Here is a 20,761-nt window from a genome sequence, read left to right as displayed (position 1 = left end):
TTTGCCGATGGGGGCAGACTTTGCCTTGAGGCATATATATATATATATATATATGTATTTTTTTTTACTTTTCAAGGTAAACTTTTAGTTATGCCTTAATTAAAAGTGTGCCCCATAAGACATAACTAAAAGCGTGCCCCATAAGGCGGAACTTTTCCTTAAGGAATAACTAAAGTTATGCCGGACCCGGCATAACTATAAGTTCCGCCTTATAAGGCAAAGTTTATACCTTAAGGAAAAGTTCCGCCTTAGGAGCATGCTTTTAGTTATGCCTTAACTAAAAGTCTGCCCCATAAGGCAGGACTTTTCCTTAAGGAATAACTAAAGTTATGCTGGACCCGGCATAACTATAAGCTCTGTCTTATAAGGCAAAGTTTGTGCCTTAAGGAAAAGTTTCGCCTTAGGGGCATGCTTTTAGTTATGCCTTAACTAAAAGTCTGCCCCATAAGGCGGAAATTTTCCTTAAGGCATAACTAAAAGTTTGCCTTATAAAACAAAGTCTATGTCTTAAGGAAAAGTTATGTCTTATGGGGCATGCTTTTAGTTATGTCTTAACTAAAAGTTTGCCCCATGAGGCATAACTAGGAAAATACTTTTAGTTAAGGCTTAACGAAAAGTCTGCCCATAAGTATGTCGGACCCGGCATACACTTGTTAAGGAATAACCAAAGTTATGTCGGACCCGGCATACTTATGCCAAGTCTACCTATAAGGCATGAGTATGCCGGGTCCGGCATAACTTTGGTTATTCCTTAACAAGCGTAAGGTCCGGCATACACGCGGCCCAAACCTTGCCTTGCGATTTTTTTTTTTAATTTATGCTTGAGCGGGGGATCGAACCCAGAACCTCATGATTTCTGCGCGAAAGCTCAGGGTTGCAACACGAAGGGCAAAAATTAAAGACCAGTAATATGGGGGGCAAAATTTAAAGACCACAAATATGAGGGGCAAAATTTAAAGATCACCCCAAAAGAAGGGCAATCAGCGCAAAAAAAAATGTAAAATTAACGGATCTTGCTCGGTCCCGCTCTGTCCTAACTCGTTTAAAAGTTTCACTATCATGTCCGTTAACAGTTTGTCTTGCCCCGTCCTGCCCCATTGTCATTCCTACATTTTAGCCTTGTTTAAGGTATTTATAGCCACATAAATATTTTTTGGCTTATTTTGAACTATAAGTTTCAAAAACTTCCTTTCATTTTTAAATTTCGTGCTTAGTCAAACACCTTAATATAAATTGAGATGGAGGGAGTATAACTTTTTCACATAATTAATTTACTTACTAAGTGCCCTTTAAAATATAGGGAAAAAGGTTCCCTTTACTATGCGAAAATGAATGTTTAACCTTCCGTTATATTATCCGTACAAAAATACCTCCGACATTACTTTAATGATTCAAATACACCACTCCTCTCTTAGGCCCGTCCAAGGTGAATGTGGATAATTAATTCTATGTCGCACTGCCATTTTAATGAGATAAACGTCACATGGCATGCCACCTCAACGCTCTAGCCCAATTTAATCTTCTCCTCCAGTTGCTATTTCATCGCTAATACTTCTTTTTCCTCTACCACCATTACCATCTTAACACTGTAATGACCATTACTATTTTATTTATCTAACAATTCAATTATTTTATACTTAAAGCAAAATATGCTTAAATGGAACTGTATGATTTATAGTGGGAATTACTTTATACAAACGGTACATTTACAACTTTCAATAATTTTATAGATATTAATTACTCCATGATGTAATATGTATCGTTCGTTGGAAAGGAAAATGAAGAGAAAAAACTGTTAAACAGTGTGAGATTGTTTCTTTCGCACAGCTTGAACTCTTTTCTTCTCTTTTGAAACATTCTGCTCTTTCCTTCCCATTCATAGGATGACAATAAATAAATGTTATGAGTTTAAAATGTACTTCCTCATTCTAATTTACGTGAACCCATTCAATTAGATAGAGTTTAGAGTATTTTTTTTAAAAAAATTATGGTCTCAAACACGATATAATAATTATACGGCTAAAAAAATTTTAAAACTTGTGATCTTAAACATGCATATCATAACATTTTTGTGATTGAACAAACTTTTAATTAGGGTAAAATAAGAATTTTAAATTTAAATTACTTCTAATTGTAGGAAAAAATCATTATTTTCTTAACGAACTAAAAATAAACATGATCACATACGGCTTTGTATTTAAAACAAATAATGGATGCGGGTACATACCATATAAAATATTGCACATCCGTCAGAAGTGTTGGTACCTCAAATATGTTGTATCTCGACGAAACCGACTCTCTGTTAATAATAATAATAATAATAATAATAATAATAATGTAACCTTAATGAGGAGTGAATAATACCATCCATAAATTGCATGATTGTGAATGGAATTTTTGGACTTAAGCAAAGTAGAAAGGAACTGCATGATTCAGACAGTTAAGAAGAACTACGTAATGTGATCGCGGTGGTTGCGGTTGACAGCACAAGTAACGTCGGTTCTACGTTTTTGCTAAAGTTGTTGTAGATTATTATAGAAAAAAGGGTCTTATTTGTTCCTTTATTATTCAAAAAAAAATTAAATATTATCGTCAATTATACTGCTGGTGCTTTCAAATGCACATGCAAATATATGCGATCGTCTTACAAGTAATATAGTGATGATATTAGAGCGTCGAACTCGTAGGGAATTGTGATTAACATTTACTAAATTAAACTAATGCTAATTATTTATTCAAACAATTTCTTAAAAGTGATTTTTATTAATTAAAAAGATTACAACACTAGAAAATAAACAAGTAAAGTAAATAAGTAAGATTAAATTCAGTAAGAGAAAATACTCCAGGGCTATGGGTAAATGATTTATCTAGTTTACAAATTAACAGGGTTAATATTAATCGTAAGAACCTCTCGAGCTCTTACTTGCCTATTCAAGTCACTTTCACGCCTATATCTCTATGGTCATGAACCTTAACAAGAACACATTTATAGATTCTCTAATAAATCAAATTCATTTGCAACTTTCACCGATACATGTAAGACAATAGCTATTTAAAACATATAAATGACAATGTGCAGGTTTAATTGAAATATATAAGCAGCATACGCAATGTCACACTGATTACAGACATATACACTAGTGATTCATTTTTATACATACATTTATACACTAGTAATATACACACACACATTACAGGCAGGAACCATACCTTGTTGTAGATGATCTATGGACTATAAATTGAAATCTCTCTCGTGTCGCGTAGTGTCTCATCACACTAGATATTGTATCTTTGTCCCACTACAATTAACCTTCCACAATTTCTTTGTCAAATGGATCATTTATTATACATTTTCTTCCATTGCTATCTCGTTCGTTTTCGTAATCGATCATAACAATATCAACAATGTCTATTGCATCTATAGCAATTGGAGCAATCTGTACTTCTTATATGGCCTGACATTGTATAGCAGTTGAAGTTGACGTTGCCAATAAGTTACCATTTGAACATTCACCAGTTGTACATGCATCTTTCAATGTGATGTATAATGTCAACTCATTGATATTCAGTTTCTAGAAAAAAAAAAAAGTTATTTAATGATTCTTGACTATAAATAAGGGTAAGTTTGGAAGAATAAGATCAATTTCTTCTTGAAATCCTAAAACACCACTTATTTTGAAACAAAATGAAAAGCCTAAAACACCACTTATTATGGAATGGAGGGAGTAACATTTAGTCCAGCCTATACATTGTTTGGTTGCCCAATTCAACTTAATCACATTTAATACACGGATAACTTATACACCATAGGCTGTCTTTATCTTATACCTTGGAAACCATAAGATAACTTATCCAAGGTTTAACTATACCTGAATAAGACAACTAAAATGACTAACTACCCCTCATACCCTTAACCCAATTAAATGAAATAGAACATTCCACAAAATTCAAAAGTATAATTGTAAATAAGATTAGTTAGCAAAAAAAAAAAAAAAAATTGCAAATAAGATTTTGTACAACTTTAAACCAAGCACAAGCTTAGGTAATACATTGTATATCTAATTTTTAATGCAAAGAGCCAAACACTTTGATACAAAATAATACCAGCATTACCATCCTTATATAATTTATCCCTGTATTACTAAGGGCAATTCGTAGGAATGCCCTTATTTTGGGGTGGTCTTTAATTTTTGCCCCTCAAATTGGTGGTCTTTAATTTTTACCCTTCGCCTAATACCATGAGATTTGGGGTTCGAACCCCGGCTCAGTAAAAAAAAATAAAAAAATTCGCAAGGTAGAGTTTTGTAGCAAAGTTAGGCATATTCGGGCCAAAGTTAGGCCTGCAGGCAGAATTTTGCTTGCTTCAGGCAGAGTTTCAAACTCTACCTTAAGGTAGAGTTTTGGGAAAGACAGAGTTTTGAAGGCAAAATTCTGCCCTGTGAATCCAAACCTCTGCCTTGCGTTTTTTTTTTTTTTTTTTATTGAGCTTGGTTTCAAACCCAGAACCTCGGGATATTAGGCGAAGGGCAAAAATTAAAGACCACCCCAAAAGAAGGACAATCCAAGCAAAAAAAACGTATTACAATCCCTACATAACTTGTCTTCGTACCAAACAACCCGTTATGTGTTTGGGAAAATCACCTAATAATACCACCTAACACACTATATTACAAAATATAAGGATATTTTTCCTTATTTACAAAACATAGTAACTTAATTACAAATCATATAAGATCTGAAAATTTAAAAGTCCATTCTTCCCTTGACCTTTTCACAAGCGCCACCGTTCCTTTGCCCTTTTCCTAGCCGCCACCCTTCCCTTCCCCTTCTCCCCCTTCTACTCAACCTCTGCTTCAGATCTAAGAAATATAACAGGTGCCTATGTCCAGCTATGTTAGAACCTTGACAAAGATAATCGCAAGATGAAGGAAATATAATTTTTAACTGGAATTCAAATGTCGGAAGTGGCAGCAATAGAGTTTTCCAAAGAAGAATGTTTTAATTATTACCGATAGTTGCTCTTTTTCTGATTCATTGATTGAATCTTCAACATCTATTGTCTTCTTGACCCATTTCATTCAATTACTCAAAAAATTGAGATTCTTTAACACCGAAGGTTCTTTCTTTTCTGCTGATATATAAATTTCTAAACGACTAAAACGCCTCATAGCAAATATTGGACTTTAACATAAGCACTTTCAGTACTATAAGGATTCCTTGTAAACTGACTTGTTTATGCGGCTTCAACCTGTTGCATCTCTTTTTATTTGTTGTAGTTATATTAAATTTCAGTCGAATTTCAATGTGAGATTCAAAATTGTATCAAATTTATATGAATATTGTATGAAAGTTGTATAAAATGTTGTTATAGTTGTATTAAATTTTCAAAAACGTAACATGAACTTTATACAAAATTTTGTACAATTATATACATATTTCACACTGTTTTTATACCGTTTTCATATACAAAAAATGTGATAATTCTAAGCCTTGAGCGAAATATACATATTTCATATATAAAATTGAGTGAAATTTTTAAGCCTTGGGTAAGATATACATATTTCATACAATTTTCATACACAATATTGAGCGAATTTTTTTAGGCTTGAGCGAGATATACACATTTCATACAGTTTTCATACACAAAATCTTGAGCGAAAATTTTAAGCCTTGAGTGAAAATTTTCGTACATGTTTTGTAAGAAATCTATCGTTATGTTTTGTAAACTGAAAAGTATCGTCGTATTTTGTAAATATACCCTATTCTTATGTATATATACGTCATTCTCCCTGTATGTTTATATTGGGTTGTCCAGTCCAGCCCATAGTTATGAGAAAAGGCCCAGAGAAAAGTTTGAGCCCAACTCCAATTTAGAAAAAGTTGGCGGGAGTGTAATGTCATGGTGGTTGGCTCAAAAATGAAACTGTATGGGTAAGCCAATCTAAAAGAATGTTAGAAGTGAATGGCTGTCGTTGTTACAACCAACACTCTCTGTTACCACATCATCTAAGTTTTTAGTTCCTTCTGCTCCATTCTCTTTCTGTACTTTTGTAATGGCTACTCTTCAATCTCTTGCATTTTCGCCTGCACTTTCTCACACTTCACATCATCAGCCTCGCTCTCTTCTTGGTATGTTTCCTTCAACTTATATGTGCTTATCTACCTTTACTCTTTTTTTTCTTTTTCTTGATGGAGCTCTTTCTTTAATTATTGGTTTATCAGTATCTTGTTAAGTTCCGTAAGGAGTAGTCCTTTTAGTTTTAATTAATTGATTTATGAGTAATTTGTGAGATAGGTATTTGCGCTTCTCTACCTTCCAAGATAGGGTAAAATCTGCATACACATTACCCTCCCCAGACCCAACTTGTGGGGTTACACTGGGTATGTTGTTGTTGTTGTTTATTTGCGCATAAGGGTGGAGCTAGATCATTAGTTACGTTTTGAAAGAACTCGGTAGTTTTTGCTTAGACCCTTTATATGTATTTGGAAATTCATAAAATATGTATAAATATTCCACTGCGAACGAAGTAACTAAGACGATTTTAAGTGTTGGTGGCAAGTTAATAACTCATAAACTTCAAATCTTGGCTCCTTATTTTTAAAAGAGAATTTAATTTTCTTCTTTTTTGGGATAAAATGTAATGCAGCTGAATGTTAACTTGGAAATTAGTACAATGACACGCAAAGCGTACAATCTAGTGGTACTAGTGAGAATTTTGAACATAATAGGTGTGGGTTCAATTCTCCTGTCTCCGTGTCTCCATCCTGATCTCCCAATATAATAGAATTTTTTTGTTGAAAATTTAACTAGTAAAATAGGGAGCAAAGTTAAAATCAGTAATAGTTGTTTGTGTTGTCTATTGTAGGTTTAGCATCAGGGGCGGTTCATCAAAGTTCAGGCTCTTCATTCAATGGCCAGCGGTTATATCTACCCCATTCACGTTTCACATCCAATATCCAAAACCAGAAAATGACCAGACTAAGTATAATGATGGTTCAGCCAAAAATTCAGTTCATACAAGGAACTGATGAACAGACAATACCAGATGTGAAGTTAACCAAATCAAGGGATGGGACAAATGGTATGGCCATATTCAGGTTTGATCAGCCCTCCGTATTTGATTCATCTGGTGAAGTTGGAGATATCACTGGATTCTACATGATTGACGAAGAAGGGGTTCTTACGTCAGTTGATGTAAATGCCAAGTTTGTTAATGGAAAGCCTGCAGGAATTGAAGCTAAGTATATTATGCGGACTCCACGAGAATGGGACAGGTTCATGAGATTTATGGAGCGGTATGCTAATTCAAATGGCTTGCAGTTTGTTAAAAGTTGAGATTGTATGTTTCTCTTTTGCCTGACCAATTTCCTGAAATTTTTGTCTGTCATATTGGTTTATGAGTAATTTAGTTCAAAAGGTGTAAACTTGAGAAATCTTTTCAGTGCTTGCTGACAAGATTTCACCAATTTACAGTTAGATGTTACTTCTAGTTCCTTTTATAGCTTTCTTTATTCTCTTTCCCTCCTGATATTTGTTCATTTGTGATGGTTCTTTTGGTTTATTATAGATGGATAGATGGTTCACTTCCAAGAGCCCGTTTGGATTGGCTTATAAGTTACTTATAAGCTGTTTTCAGTTTTTTTGAGTGTTTGGTTGGCCAGCTTAAAGTCATTTTGTGCGTAAAATAAGCTCAAAAAAATAATTGGGCCCGTTTGACTTAGCTTATCTAAAGCAGCTTATAAGCTGAAAGCTGCTTAAAATAAGCCCATCCAAATAGGTTCCAAGTCCCAGCGCAAACTTTGTGCTTTGTCTTATCTATTTATACATATTACTCCCTCTGTTTCAATTTGTTTATCTTAGTATGATTGACCACGGAGTTTAAGAAAGTAAAGAAGACTTTTGAATCTTGTGGCCTTAAACTAAAAATATGTATAATTTACCAAAACACCATTTAATCTTGTGGTCTTAAACATGCCATGTGGGATGTCGGAATTAAAGAGTTGCCAAATTAGAAAAGAGGCATTTCTTTTAGGGAAAAGGGTCAAATATACCCCTCTACTTTAGTTTAATGGTTAAATATACCCTCCGTTAGTTAAAGTAGATAAATATATCCCTTTCGTTAGTCAAAGTAGCTAAATATACCCCTTCCGTTAAGAAAGTAAACAAATATACCCCTCAGTTGACAAAATTCACAATTCCACCATTAATTACCCGATTTAACTTAAAAAAACCCATGCCCAACCCGCCCCGACCCACAAATTAAATTCTTTCTACCCAAATATACCCACCACCACTACAACCGACCCAACACAACCACCACAACCACTTCCACCACCACCGCTACCACCGAATGTGTAAAAAGAATGTATAGAAAACCAGTCACAATAACGAAGAATGAATCTATCAACCCCAAATTGACGAAACCGAATTGCATGAAATTCTTCTGTAATATTCTCCTTTCTCTTTCTTTTACCTTTTTCTATTTTTTCTTTAATCTTTTTATTTTGTACTTCCTTGTTTGTTTCCAGGAAAAACATCAGGACTTCTTCTCATTTTTTCTTTAACTTTTCAATAACTAAGGTCCAAGGTGGATAAAAAAAGAGAATGAAGGAAAAATAGTGGTAGAGAAGCTTACCATTATTGTCGGAACTGTTTAGGGGGTAAGGGGGAAGGGGGAGTGCTAAACAGTGGTGGCGGTGGTGGTGGTTATTGTGTTGGGTCGGTTGTAGTGGTGGTGGGCATATTTGGGTGGAAATAATTTAATTTACGGGTCGGGGCGGGTCGGACATGAGTTTTTTAAAGTTAAATCGGGTAATTAATGGTGGAATTGGGGATTTTGTCAACTGAGGGGTATATTTGCTTACTTTCTTAACGGAAGGGGTATATTTATCTACTTTGACTAACGGAAGGGGTATATTTGTCTACTTTGACTAACGGAGGGTATATATTTAACCATTAAACTGAAGTAGAGGTTTATATTTGACCCTTTTTCCCTTTCTTTTAAACAGACTAAAAGGGAATGCAAGACAAGTAAATTGAAACGGACAGAGTTATACTTCTGAACATTCAGGAGACAAATCTACTTGGTAAAACACGTTGCATTCAAATGATTATCAATCAATTCTTCTTTATGGAAAGATTAAGTGTATCTTTGCCTCTCAGCTGTATCTGCTCTAACATCAAGTTCTAATTTGATGTGAAATTCCTCTAATGGACTAAAACAATGTATATTTGGTTCTACTGTTGTGAGAGTGGTGATAGCCTTTACTTCATTGATGCCCATGTGACTGAAATAGGACTCCTGACTTTCTTGTCCTTGTTTCCTACATTAACCCATGTCAATTGCCCCTCCGCAAAGCTCATCCTTTTAGACCCGATTCTCTTCCTCGATATGAACCAAACTCTGTAGCTTAAGCTTTGGTTCGCATGTTTAAATATCAGACGACGTGGTTTGACTCTCACTTTGACTCCCTCGGGTGCCACAACGTCAAATGAGTAAACAGAGTTAGGGTTCCCCACATTTTTCACTCTCCTTTTGATCATCTTTCTAGTCATTCCTTCCCTGAAAATTACCGAAATTGAGGGGTAATTTAGGCTGAAACCAGTTTTCTTCTGTAAAATGTCATGGCAACTGACATTCCTATGAGTAATGCTGAAGACTTCAGAATTTCTGTATCCAATAGTGCAAAGGTGAGTGATATATTCATCAACACGGATGTCATATATCAATCCAGGATCGATTGCTCTTCCTGGATTTACGTGTCCAGCTCCAGCTGCAAAAAGTTTAGCCGGTGCATCTCCATCCGTGATCGGTTTTCCCAAGTGATCGGTTGTATCTGCAGTTGTCACTAATGCGGATCTGATTGCTGCTGGAGTCCATTTAGGGTGAGCTGAATGGAGCAATGCGGCAATTCCACTAACATGAGGACAAGCCATGGAAGTCCCTGACATAACAGTGAAATTTACTCTTCGTGAATCCTCTGGAAGGCCACTAGGGCCTAAATTTTGTGGCCAAGCGGCAATTATGTTTACCCCTGGAGCAATCAAATCAGGTTTGAGAATTGAAGGATCAGTATAACTTGGCCCCCTTGAGGAAAATTGAGCTACTGCGAGTGCTCTTGACTTTCCTATTACTGTTCCTCCAAATATGAATCGAGCTGTTGGCCTTTTTGTCGAGTTGAGGTAGTTTCTTAATTGAACTGATTCATCGAAGCCAATCAACGTTGCAGGAAGGACATGGACATCAACAGAATCTTCCTCCAAATTTATTGCTGTATTTGCTAGGATCATGGCAGCACCACCTGCCTCCTTCACAACCTGGCCTTTTTCTGCCCTTCCGTTAACTCCTCTATCACATACAACCATTTTTCCTTGGACTTGTGCTCGTGAAAGCGATCCTCTCAAGCAAAATTCACTTTCCTTATCCCCACCCTTGACATAAACGATCTCAAGGCTCTTCCGAGACCTTGGAACTTGCTTACCAGGGTACAAGGATTCTCCATACAGGTACTTACCATTGCCTAATTGAACTAATGCTGGAAATCTCCTGTCAAGTGTGCTAGCACCAATAGTGGCGATCCAAGGAGCACCGTTGGCTACTGAACTTTGCATCGGGCCATTATTCCCTGCTGCACATATAACTGAGATTCCATGCTCCATGGCTCGAAAACCACCAATGGCAATAGTATCATCATAAAGTGGAATGGGGAAGCCACCAAGTGAGAGCGACAATATGTCTACTCCATCTCTAATGGCTACATCCATTGCTGCAAGTATGTCAGAGCTGTAACAACCACTGAACCAGCATACTTTATATATCGCAATGTGGGCCCCGGGGGCCATCCCTCGAGCCTCCCCTGCTCCATTTCCGAGCACACCAGCCATTGGAACTGCAGCTCCTCCAGCAGTGGATGCTGTATGTGTACCATGGCCATGGGAATCCCGTGGTGACACATATTCCTCCACTGCATCCGGTGACAATGTCATTGAGGCCACACGATGTCCTTTGCTGAACAACCTCGCACCAATAAGCTTGCGATTGCAACTAGAAGAATTGAAATCTTGTCCTTCTTGGCAAATACCTCTCCATTTCTGTGGAATAGGAGGCATTCCATGATCATCAAAACTTGGACTTTCGGGCCAAACTCCAGTATCCAACACTCCAATGATCGCCCCTCGACCAAATCCAGACTTTAACCAAGCTCCTTCTCCCGTCGGACTTAGTCCCAAGAACTTGTAGGAATAAGTAGTCTGAATTTCAAGCCTCCTCTCTGCACGTATCGATAAAACATCATTGGATTTCCTTAAAAGCTCGAGCTCAGCTTCGTTGAGTCGAGCTGCAAAGCCTTCCATGGCAGAATGGTACGAGTACAAAAGGCGAGAAGACGAGTCTTCTTCTCTAGAGGAAACTGTTTTTGCAAGGAAAGAAAGGTGCCATTGAAGTTTGGAGCTAAAGGGGGGTCTAGTTTCTCCATGTGGGTGCAACTGAACTATGTAGGTTTGCAAATCTTGAGCTTGTATGGAAACAATACATAGTGAAAGACAGAAAAGGGAGATTTTGGTACTGGGTTCCATTGAAAGTATACTGGTTGTTTGGAAAAGAATGCATGTTTGTTGGAAGAATGAATGGGGTATTTGAAGGGGTTGAAGAGAACTCAAAATTGGGTGTTGGAGACATGTCTGAGAAACTCGTGAAATTTATGAGCTCTTCCTCACGAGTATCATTTGTTCTTGTAAGTGAGAGGAGAGAAGAAGAGAGACCAGATACAGTATTATAAGGGGAGCTGATGGTCTTGCTACGATTTTCACGAGATATTGTGTAACATTTCAAGAAACATTCTCAAAACGATTTCAAGTTTAAGATTTTGAGGATGTCTCTTTTATTTAATAGAATCATGATTTGTTACACAAGAAAAGACCAAATGGTTGCATTAATGCTCAGGCGCCATATTTCACCATTTCTGAGTTCCTGCAGTGGAGCATTCAATTGAGTCACGCCACGCTTAGCTCCTTGCAATTCACGTAGGTCTCTCTGGTCTCTGCAATGAAATGGCGGCTCTATATTTTGGCCCACATACTAGGGTGTTATTTATTTTTATTTTTTTGGGGAAAAAATAATACTTGAAGTGGGATTGGTTTTGTTTTTTTAATTTTTTGGATGAGGGTTGACTTGATAGTTGAATGTCCGCTTAGCTATTTGCACATTCCTTAAGAAAATCTCTACTAATTCCTAAGTAAAAATAGGTAATTTGATAAAAACTACCCCCAATTAAATATATATTGGATTTGGTCACTTAACACTTAATAAGGCAAATCTGGAATAATAAAGTTAATTTCTTGATTTGATAAGTGAACACTCTTTTTAAATCGCAGGGAGTAATGGAAAAGATTAATTGAGATCCATTTACGTGGGAGAATGGGGGTAGAGCAGAGTGAATCTTGAGTAGGAAACTAGTGATCTTTACATTTACCTATGTAGTTTTAGAATCTTCTTTTAAGCGAGGATATTTAGTGAGAAGATTGTAACCGATGGCAAAAAATTGTCCACACTGGTAATCATATAAGGTGTGTTAATTGAGAAATGAATTTCAGAAAAAAACGCTAAAATCATTTGAAATTTACAAACTCGTTAGACTAACAGAATATCGGGTTAAGTTCACAAATGGCCGCCTTTGTAAGGGGTGGTCTTGATTTTTTGATCCCGCTTAACTATTTTTTTCAAAAATAGCCTCCGTTTCAGAACATTAGCTGGGCAAAGCTTTTGTTGCCTATCGGGCATAAGTTGTGGACATAAACTAGTTTAATGAGCCTGCTCAATTGACCACAAAATCTGCCTTATAGGCAAGAGCTACAACTTATGGCTGATGAACAACAAACCAATGCTTTTATTATCCATCATGCATAACTTCTGGCTCTTACCTGTAAGACAGGAGTTCATGATATTTCAAGGCAGTGAACTGCTCAATTGACCACAATTTCTGTCTTATAGGTAAAAGTTAAAACTTATGCATAATGGGCAACAAAAGTTCTCCCCAACGAACTTTTTTAAGTTAAGGTCATTTTTTAAAATTCTAACACCAGCAGCGGAATATCTCTCCTAGACTAGATGACAATTTAAGTTAGCAAACCACATTATTTTACACATGCTATGGGTTGGAATGGGTCTAATTTTGCACACACAAAAAAAGAATCACTAGATGAAAAGTGTAAATGGAAATTGTCGATGTCTTTTTCCTTCTAGAGTAAGTATTATTTTTTTATTAGTATCTTACTATGCAAACGCTAGGAGCGTCAAATGGGTTTATTTGATTTAATTTCTAGTGGAACAAAAATCGTTGAACATTTTACTGGTCATGATCGGGACTCGTTGAATGATTGTATCAAAATGAGCTGGACCAACACTGAGGTGAGGAATAGATCATACCCCAATTTGAAGGCAGAACCATTCCTCCATTTGTCTATTTTCATAATGTAACTATACAGTTGTACATTCACATCTTACGTTTAAAACATTTCTTTATTTTACCTTCTCTTTTCTTTTGGGAGTCATATAACTGGAATTACTACACTTTTTGTGTGTGTGTATAAGTTTTAACTCAGCTAAACTAGCAATCTTCAGTGGCAACCGCGTTAGACATGTTTTTAGGTAAACCGCAATCTCAATATTGCTAAATATATGGACATATTGACCCTGACACGCCATAATTTAAAACAAATATAGAGCATCATGAACGGGGCGGGCCACTAGATCACTGAAGAATCTCTTCAAAATTTGCTCTTTGATTAGTGATTTACCGGCCACTAAATCTAGGAATTCCTGCTAAATTTGAATGAATTAAAGCAAGTTGATTAATAAGTTGATGATAGCTCAACTTGCTCAAAGTTTAGTTCTGTCAAGATTAATTAGACCGATTTAAATTAAATAAAGAGTCACAACACAACCCGACTACCTCAGGATTATGTTTTTATTTGTTTGTGCGTCTGTTATAATTTATTCAATCACCGATAAAAGTATTTTGTTCCAATAAACAGAGTTTGCAACGTACCGAAAGAAAATATATACACATAACAAGTCAAAGAAAAGAAACTTTCTAATATTAAAAGCACTGATAGCCCAAAATTGTACCAGGCTTTTGGATGGTTACGTTTAGTTGCGCCGAATTTTGAGCCATATACAGTCCAACCCCCCGAAGCTTGAATGAAATGGGCGGTGTGAATTTCATGAACTAAATTTGACAACCTTACAAACTAAGGACTTCTACAAGACTAACCAGGTCCCAGTGGGTGGGAAAATCACTTTATCTTTATTTATTTATATAAAGCTCAATAAAAAATCACACAATATAATTTTATACATCGTATATCTTCGAGAAAAATAAAATAGTTTAGCCACATTGTTAGGCACGATACATGTGAATTGTATATTCTCATGGTATATTCACTGGATATGTTGTTGTTGTCATGGTATACTATGTACATACCTGCTACGTATTTTGTCAATATTTTCCCCTAAATAGGAATGAAGTGTAATATTTTATAAAATAGCTATTTTCGGAATAATTATTATTGCATGGGTATTCCCATTAATTTTTCCTAGAAACTACCTCGTAAGCTACCGAACCAGCAATTGTATTACAGATAGGCAAGACCTCTCTCGTGTTTCTTACGTTAGTCATTTTGGTCGTATAAACTGAATATTTTGCTTATGCTACTTTGTGGTAACCATTAGCTGCTTCTGGACCCACACGCCGAATGTTCTATGTCATCCTTCGACTATTCGAGGATTCTACTACTTGACCAAATTTGATGACTCTTTCTAACATTCATTTTATATTATTTTATTTATGACCGTCAAGACTAAGCATAGCCTTTGAAACTCGGCGACAATTAGACCTCTTCTCAGTCCTTCTCCACTTAAATATCTCGAACGTATGACCTAAATCTCAAATCTGTTCCAACCATTGCCACTTGAACTAGGCTCTGGAGGCCTAACTAGTTCTACCACTCATCATCATATGTTGAAAGGACGATCAATATAATCAACTTTCATTGCACAAAATTTGAAGGAAAAAAAAACTAAAAATAAGAAAGACACTATGGGAACAAATCTTTTTTTTTTTGGTTAAAAGGGAACAAATCTCAATCTTATGCACTTCTTAATAAGCGCACACCTCGATTACTTCATCAAGTGCATGCTACCTCCCACTAGGAAGTAGCAAAGATACAAGTAACATCAATGTTATGCACTTTCAGCATTGCTTCAAGAATAGTAATATCACATATTGCAGCAAAATATAATTCAGTTCACAAAAGATTGATTAACTAATACACAAGTTCTGTCCTTGAGAGATGGACCAACTTTAGAAACAAATGTGTTAGCTTCTCCTCAATACCAACACCTGATCAGGCAGGAAGAAATTTGCCTTCTATGTTTAGTCAAGGATAACAAGGTCCAACAACCACTTCCCCCAATGCAGTTAAGTGACAAGAGTATGGCACAAGAAGGAGAAGAAATAATACTTATTAGTATAGCAAACGTTTACATGGGGATCATCATAATACCCATTGCTCAGAGCAGACTATTAGGAAAACCAGAACTTCAGCTGCAAGATAGCCAACAAATCTGAGAACTAACTACACAAACTACAAAATTATACACCCAAATTCTTCTCCAAACATTATGTAATATGTGTGCGATATATCTTTACCCCAACGTGATTGGACAAAAGCCAAAATGAAGCTTTTATTTAACCTGGCACTCTGTCGCACCAATTAACAATAGGAGGCATGACTGAAATAACACAAAATCAAATGACAGAAGTTCCTAACTGAGTAGACATCATTCGGTGATCAAAAGTATTGACATGGATTTTATTGCTAATAAATGACTAATAAATAACATAGAATTGGAAAAGACAACAACCAGATTTATATTAGAAGCAGGATAATGTATTACTGTATGTTTTTCTTCTGCACAGTGTTCTTAAAATTTCACCAAAACAGGTTTTGATATCGGATGCTAACTTCACGTGTAACTAGTAGTTCTCTCATTCTAAGCTGTGACGATGGTGATAGATGTCAAAGTTCACATCATGAGTGTTGTCCCTGTTCATTCTTCCAAGAGTTTTTAGCGGCTTCTGCTGATGAATTATCAGATTCTGCACTTCCATCTTTTGGTTTTTCGAAAAATGGATCCCATTCATGAGCTCCAATCTGAGTTTGCCCTTCATCCAACAATGCATATTTCCAACTGAGCTCCTCAATGAAGTTATCATCTTTACGATCTTCGATGATATCTTTCCTTAGCTTTGTAACTTTCTCTATAATTGCCTGAACTGATACATCAAATGCATCTTTGAGTGTCTCCAGTTTAGAGCGAGGATCGGCATAAATCAGCCTTGGAATCATACTTATAACAGCTTCCCGCATTTCCTTCACCTTCTCAGGAGGAATTTGACTTAACCTTTCCTCTATGCTTATATTCTTCTTACGAACATCATTCTCAGAAATGAAAACAGAGAAACTTGAGTAGTTTTTTGGAAGATGCCATGTATACTGCGTGTACGCAGAAGCAGGGTGGAAAAAAACCGGTATACAGCCAGCCAACATAGCATCAAAAGCTGACCTTCTCGTATACGAATCACCTTGAGGCTGCAAGCAGAAAAGCGTGCTCTGGAACATCTTCATGATACTGCTAGGAGAATGACACTTACTCTCCCCTGATTGACCACACTTCAATAACTCGCAGACTTTGGACTCCTTGCATTGGTCAATGATTTGCCCCCTGATTGATTTAGGGTTTCCGGGCCGTGGCCCACCAGCAAAACAAAATAGCCACTTCCTCTCCAGCTTCCTCATCCGGTCCTGCCAAACGAACACTTCATCATCCTTTGCTGGATGGAAATATGTCGGATATGGAATGCCAAAATCATTTGCACTCCATGGGCTTGATTCAACCACAAGCATCGACATATTTCTCGCAGCAGGTAATAAAAGAAGCTTGTTGCCCCAATCCGAATCTAATCTCCTAAAGTCCCATGTTATCCTACCGGCCACAAGAAAATGATCTTTTCCGCCCATGATGTTCCACTCTGGCCTCTTTTGAAGCCAATCAAGTAAATCAACCGAAGCAGCATCCCTCATAGATGTATTATAACCCCAAAGATACCTAGCAATATCAAAACCAGCATAAAATGGCACAAAAATCGCAGCAGCCAGAGAGGAATCATTCGTAAGGCACTCGTACTGTTTCATCCGGTTGCCAAAAATGACATCGACAGCAAACTGATTGGTTGCATACCAACCAGTATTAGAGAAAACTCCATCAGCATTCTCCATTTGTGGTCCAAGCCCAGCATTCGCGGTAAACTTACACATATTGGTCCAAGGACTAAGAGTTTTACATTCCTTAAGCATATCTTCATTGAATCTTGGAGGAAGGTCATGCACATAAATGTACCTTCCACCACACGGATCACTTTTATTCTCTACAGTTCTCAATGCTCTCATAAAAGAATAACTCTCAGGATCACGACGTCGTCGAGTACTATTATCCCTAATCACAGGCTGAATAACAGGTGGTTGTGCCTTTTTCGCGCGAGTTTCAACTTTTGCACTACCAATAGTGGCACGATTAATGGGATTGGATTGAGGGGTTATTTTTGATTGTGAATTAAGGAAAATTGGATCCAAACTAGGTGAATCTTGAACATGGTTACCCCCAAGAATCACAAAATGAAAATACAACAATAAGAACCAAAACAAACCTGATAATGAAGCTAACAAACATACCCTAGGATGATGATTTTTGCCTAACCCTTTCTCCATTGAATCATCTGAACATTCGGATGTTGGAGACCTGCGCCTCATTACATAAAATTGACAAAATTCTACCTTTTAACCATGTAAAGGTTGAATCTTTACTACAACCTTAAAACCCCAGTACACAAAAAGCCCCACCCCAAAAAAAAAAACCAGAAAACTTCAAGAATCAATGAAAATAGTGCTAATTTTAGCTACAACCCTAAAACCCAGGTTTAGAAAATCTCAACAATAAACTAAAAATAGTGGTATCTATATTTTTTCCAATAAAAGAAAAGGGGTTAGTCATAAACTATCAGAGAGAGAAAATCAGTGAATTGCGGAGGGTTTAGCACGTCATCAGCTGGAGAAAATCAAGATTGAGGACTTAACTGAATTATGAAGCGAATATTTAGGAAAACACAAATATATATATATATATTTATAATAGGGAAAATTTTACCTAAAGAAGCAGCAAAATTTAACAACACAAGAATAATGGAAGGAAATTGATGAAGACCAATTTACAGGGAAAGATGAAAATGAAGTTAGAAAAAAGGTTTTCTGTGGGCATTTAAGTATTGTAGTCTCGAGGAAAATGATGTGGTAAGAACAAGATGGAAGTACTAGGTGCCGTTAATTGCTCTGTCGGTGCTACCTAAAAATAATTACTAGGACTACTAAATTAAAGGTGTTTAACATTCTTTCATAGGTACCTACAAAAATAATAGAGACAATGGTCGACTATAATAGACGTTAAATGTGAACAATTGACAGTTGAGATGTGTTTTGTAAATTAATTTTTTTTTCCCTCCCATTTAGGAGGATTTATAGTGTTTTCACACTTCCCCTCCAGTGTGACTCGAACCCAGGACCTACCGGTCGTGGGTGGAGGTAGGAAAAATGAAAAATTCATAGTTGAGGTGTGTTTTGCAAACTAGTTAGTTTAGGTAGGAAAAGTGAACAACTCATAGTTGAAGTATATTTTTTAAACTAGTTGGTGTTAGCTTAGGTAGGAAAAATGAACAACTTCCGATAACAAACTAAAAAAAATGTGATACTTGAGGTGTGTTTTTTACTCTTAACCCAAAATAATATTTATACAACTCAAATTCATATTTTCTTGTATGCTTGACTAAAGAAATGATTTGGACATCATGTAAGAAGATGTGTTAAAATGTCTAAATAAGAAAGAATATAGTTTACTTATCACCAAAATATCTTAGATGTTTTAGGTTTAAGAAAATAATTTAGATTTGAGAGGTTGTGTCACCATTGTAAAAAGAAAGAATTAAACAAAGTTATCGTTCTAATGAATTATAAGCTTTACAATAAGACGATTTTGGTTGGTGATTTAATTACTCATTTTACACGTGGCGTTATATGAATGGTCGGACTGTGTCCGTATGAAATCCGTGGGCCGATTAAATTAAACTCGTCCCGGCTGCGAATTATTATTTCTTAAAGGAGAATTAGGCATTTTGGCACATGATTAACCCAATTATTAACTCAGACATACATCTCAAACAATTATTATTTCTTAAAGGGGAATTAGGCATTTTGGCATATGATTACCTATATTATAAGCTCAGACATACATCTCAAACAATTATTATTTCTTAAAGGGGAATTAGGCATTTTGGCATATGATTACCTATATTATAAGCTCAGACATACATCTCAAACAATGATAATTATTCCTGTACACAATTCCTTGTTTTTTTTACCTTATCGGATGTCCCTCAAAGGATTATTTAATTAATTGCTTGTTTAGTGACGTGCTTATTAATTAATACTTGGTCAATGTCAAAAGTTGACTGCTTTTGAAGAAAATAAAGTATAAAATATTGTTATTAATCAAGGAACGAAGTATTGAATACGACTGTAATTAATCAGGTTGAAATGCCTTATTTTGACAACATTTGAAAGCTGATATTTTAACCGGAAAACAACTTAATGCACGTGATGTAACATCAAATTATATAAATTTACTATAATTAAGTAATATCTAAGTGAAAATTGCATATCAAATTATCAACCAAAGAATATATAGAAGACACATGTCGTATATTTTTCAGCTTAATAACTGTCAAACAAATCACACTTTCAACTTAATAGTTCATCTTCATCATGTATCATGTTATCAGGTGCATTCAGGATTTAAAGTTGATGCATTCGACTTTTAAAATATTAGCACCAAATTAATTGTACTCATAAAATTATGACTTCAGATACAATATCATTTATTAAATTTTAATAATTTTTGCATGTATATCTATGTTTCGCGTCATGTAAATGCTGCATTTATTAGTGTCCATCGACATGAGTGACTGATACAGTATGATTTAATGATTAGAAGCGGAGCTAACATTAGAAGTAAGGTGCAGCAGAACTTAATAATTTTGATCAATCCTATATATTTGCTCAGAAAACTACTGAGTGTATACATATAATAAACTTCATAGCTCATAAACATTAAGTCCTAAATTACACTATGTTAATGGCCATACAAATAATGGGGTTATGGAGTAATAAAGGAGGGTGGATGTTGTTGTGGACATTGAATTAGCTAGGAAGAGCTTTATACACATGGGTGTGTAGTCATGTGGGCCAATTTTCCTTTATGGACGTTAAGAATCACGCACCTACTTGTCATGGGGACATTGAGAAAGACTAGTATAGTGGTCACCTTTCTTCTTTTTATTTATTTTTTGTGGCCTTGTCTCAATCTCACGTAACAAAGAGGTTGGGCGTTTGCTGGTTAAAGTTATATAGATATTAATAATGCAGAGATTAGTTATACAAAAATATATTATATAAGAATTACTTATGTACGATTTAGCTATTTTATCGTTTATCCTACATAAAATAATTCTGCATAACTTGACTCATGACTTTTACATATTTTATTTATGTGGACTTGTTATTATTGTACTGAAATTTATACAACAAAACTAAAAA

General features: G+C 35.8%; 3 protein-coding genes across 3 annotated transcripts; 1 reads left to right on the top strand and 2 right to left on the bottom strand.

Annotated features, from left to right (window-relative positions):
* The first annotated feature begins 5,922 nt into the window (after nucleotides 1-5,922).
* On the top strand, nucleotides 5,923-7,500 carry LOC132610698 (photosystem II reaction center Psb28 protein). Its single transcript, XM_060325053.1, has 2 exons — nucleotides 5,923-6,129; nucleotides 6,867-7,500. Exons 1-2 carry the CDS (start codon nucleotides 6,054-6,056, stop codon nucleotides 7,334-7,336), a joined length of 546 nt encoding a protein of 181 aa, XP_060181036.1. The 5' UTR covers nucleotides 5,923-6,053; the 3' UTR covers nucleotides 7,337-7,500.
* Nucleotides 7,501-9,081: 1,581 nt separating this feature from the next.
* LOC132610842 (subtilisin-like protease SBT1.2) lies at nucleotides 9,082-12,052 on the bottom strand. The gene has a single exon (XM_060325251.1). It carries the CDS (start codon nucleotides 11,573-11,575, stop codon nucleotides 9,266-9,268), a length of 2,310 nt encoding a protein of 769 aa, XP_060181234.1. The 5' UTR covers nucleotides 11,576-12,052; the 3' UTR covers nucleotides 9,082-9,265.
* A 3,795-nt stretch (nucleotides 12,053-15,847) lies between these two features.
* LOC132610380 (xyloglucan galactosyltransferase MUR3) lies at nucleotides 15,848-18,433 on the bottom strand. The gene has a single exon (XM_060324682.1). The coding sequence runs from the start codon at nucleotides 17,867-17,869 to the stop codon at nucleotides 16,091-16,093; it is 1,779 nt and encodes a 592-aa protein (XP_060180665.1). The 5' UTR covers nucleotides 17,870-18,433; the 3' UTR covers nucleotides 15,848-16,090.
* Between the last annotated feature and the right edge of the window lie 2,328 nt (nucleotides 18,434-20,761).

Source organism: Lycium barbarum, chromosome 9 (assembly GCF_019175385.1).
Source record: "Lycium barbarum isolate Lr01 chromosome 9, ASM1917538v2, whole genome shotgun sequence".
NCBI lineage: Eukaryota > Viridiplantae > Streptophyta > Magnoliopsida > Solanales > Solanaceae > Lycium > Lycium barbarum.
This window is presented reverse-complemented; position numbering and strand designations above follow the sequence as displayed.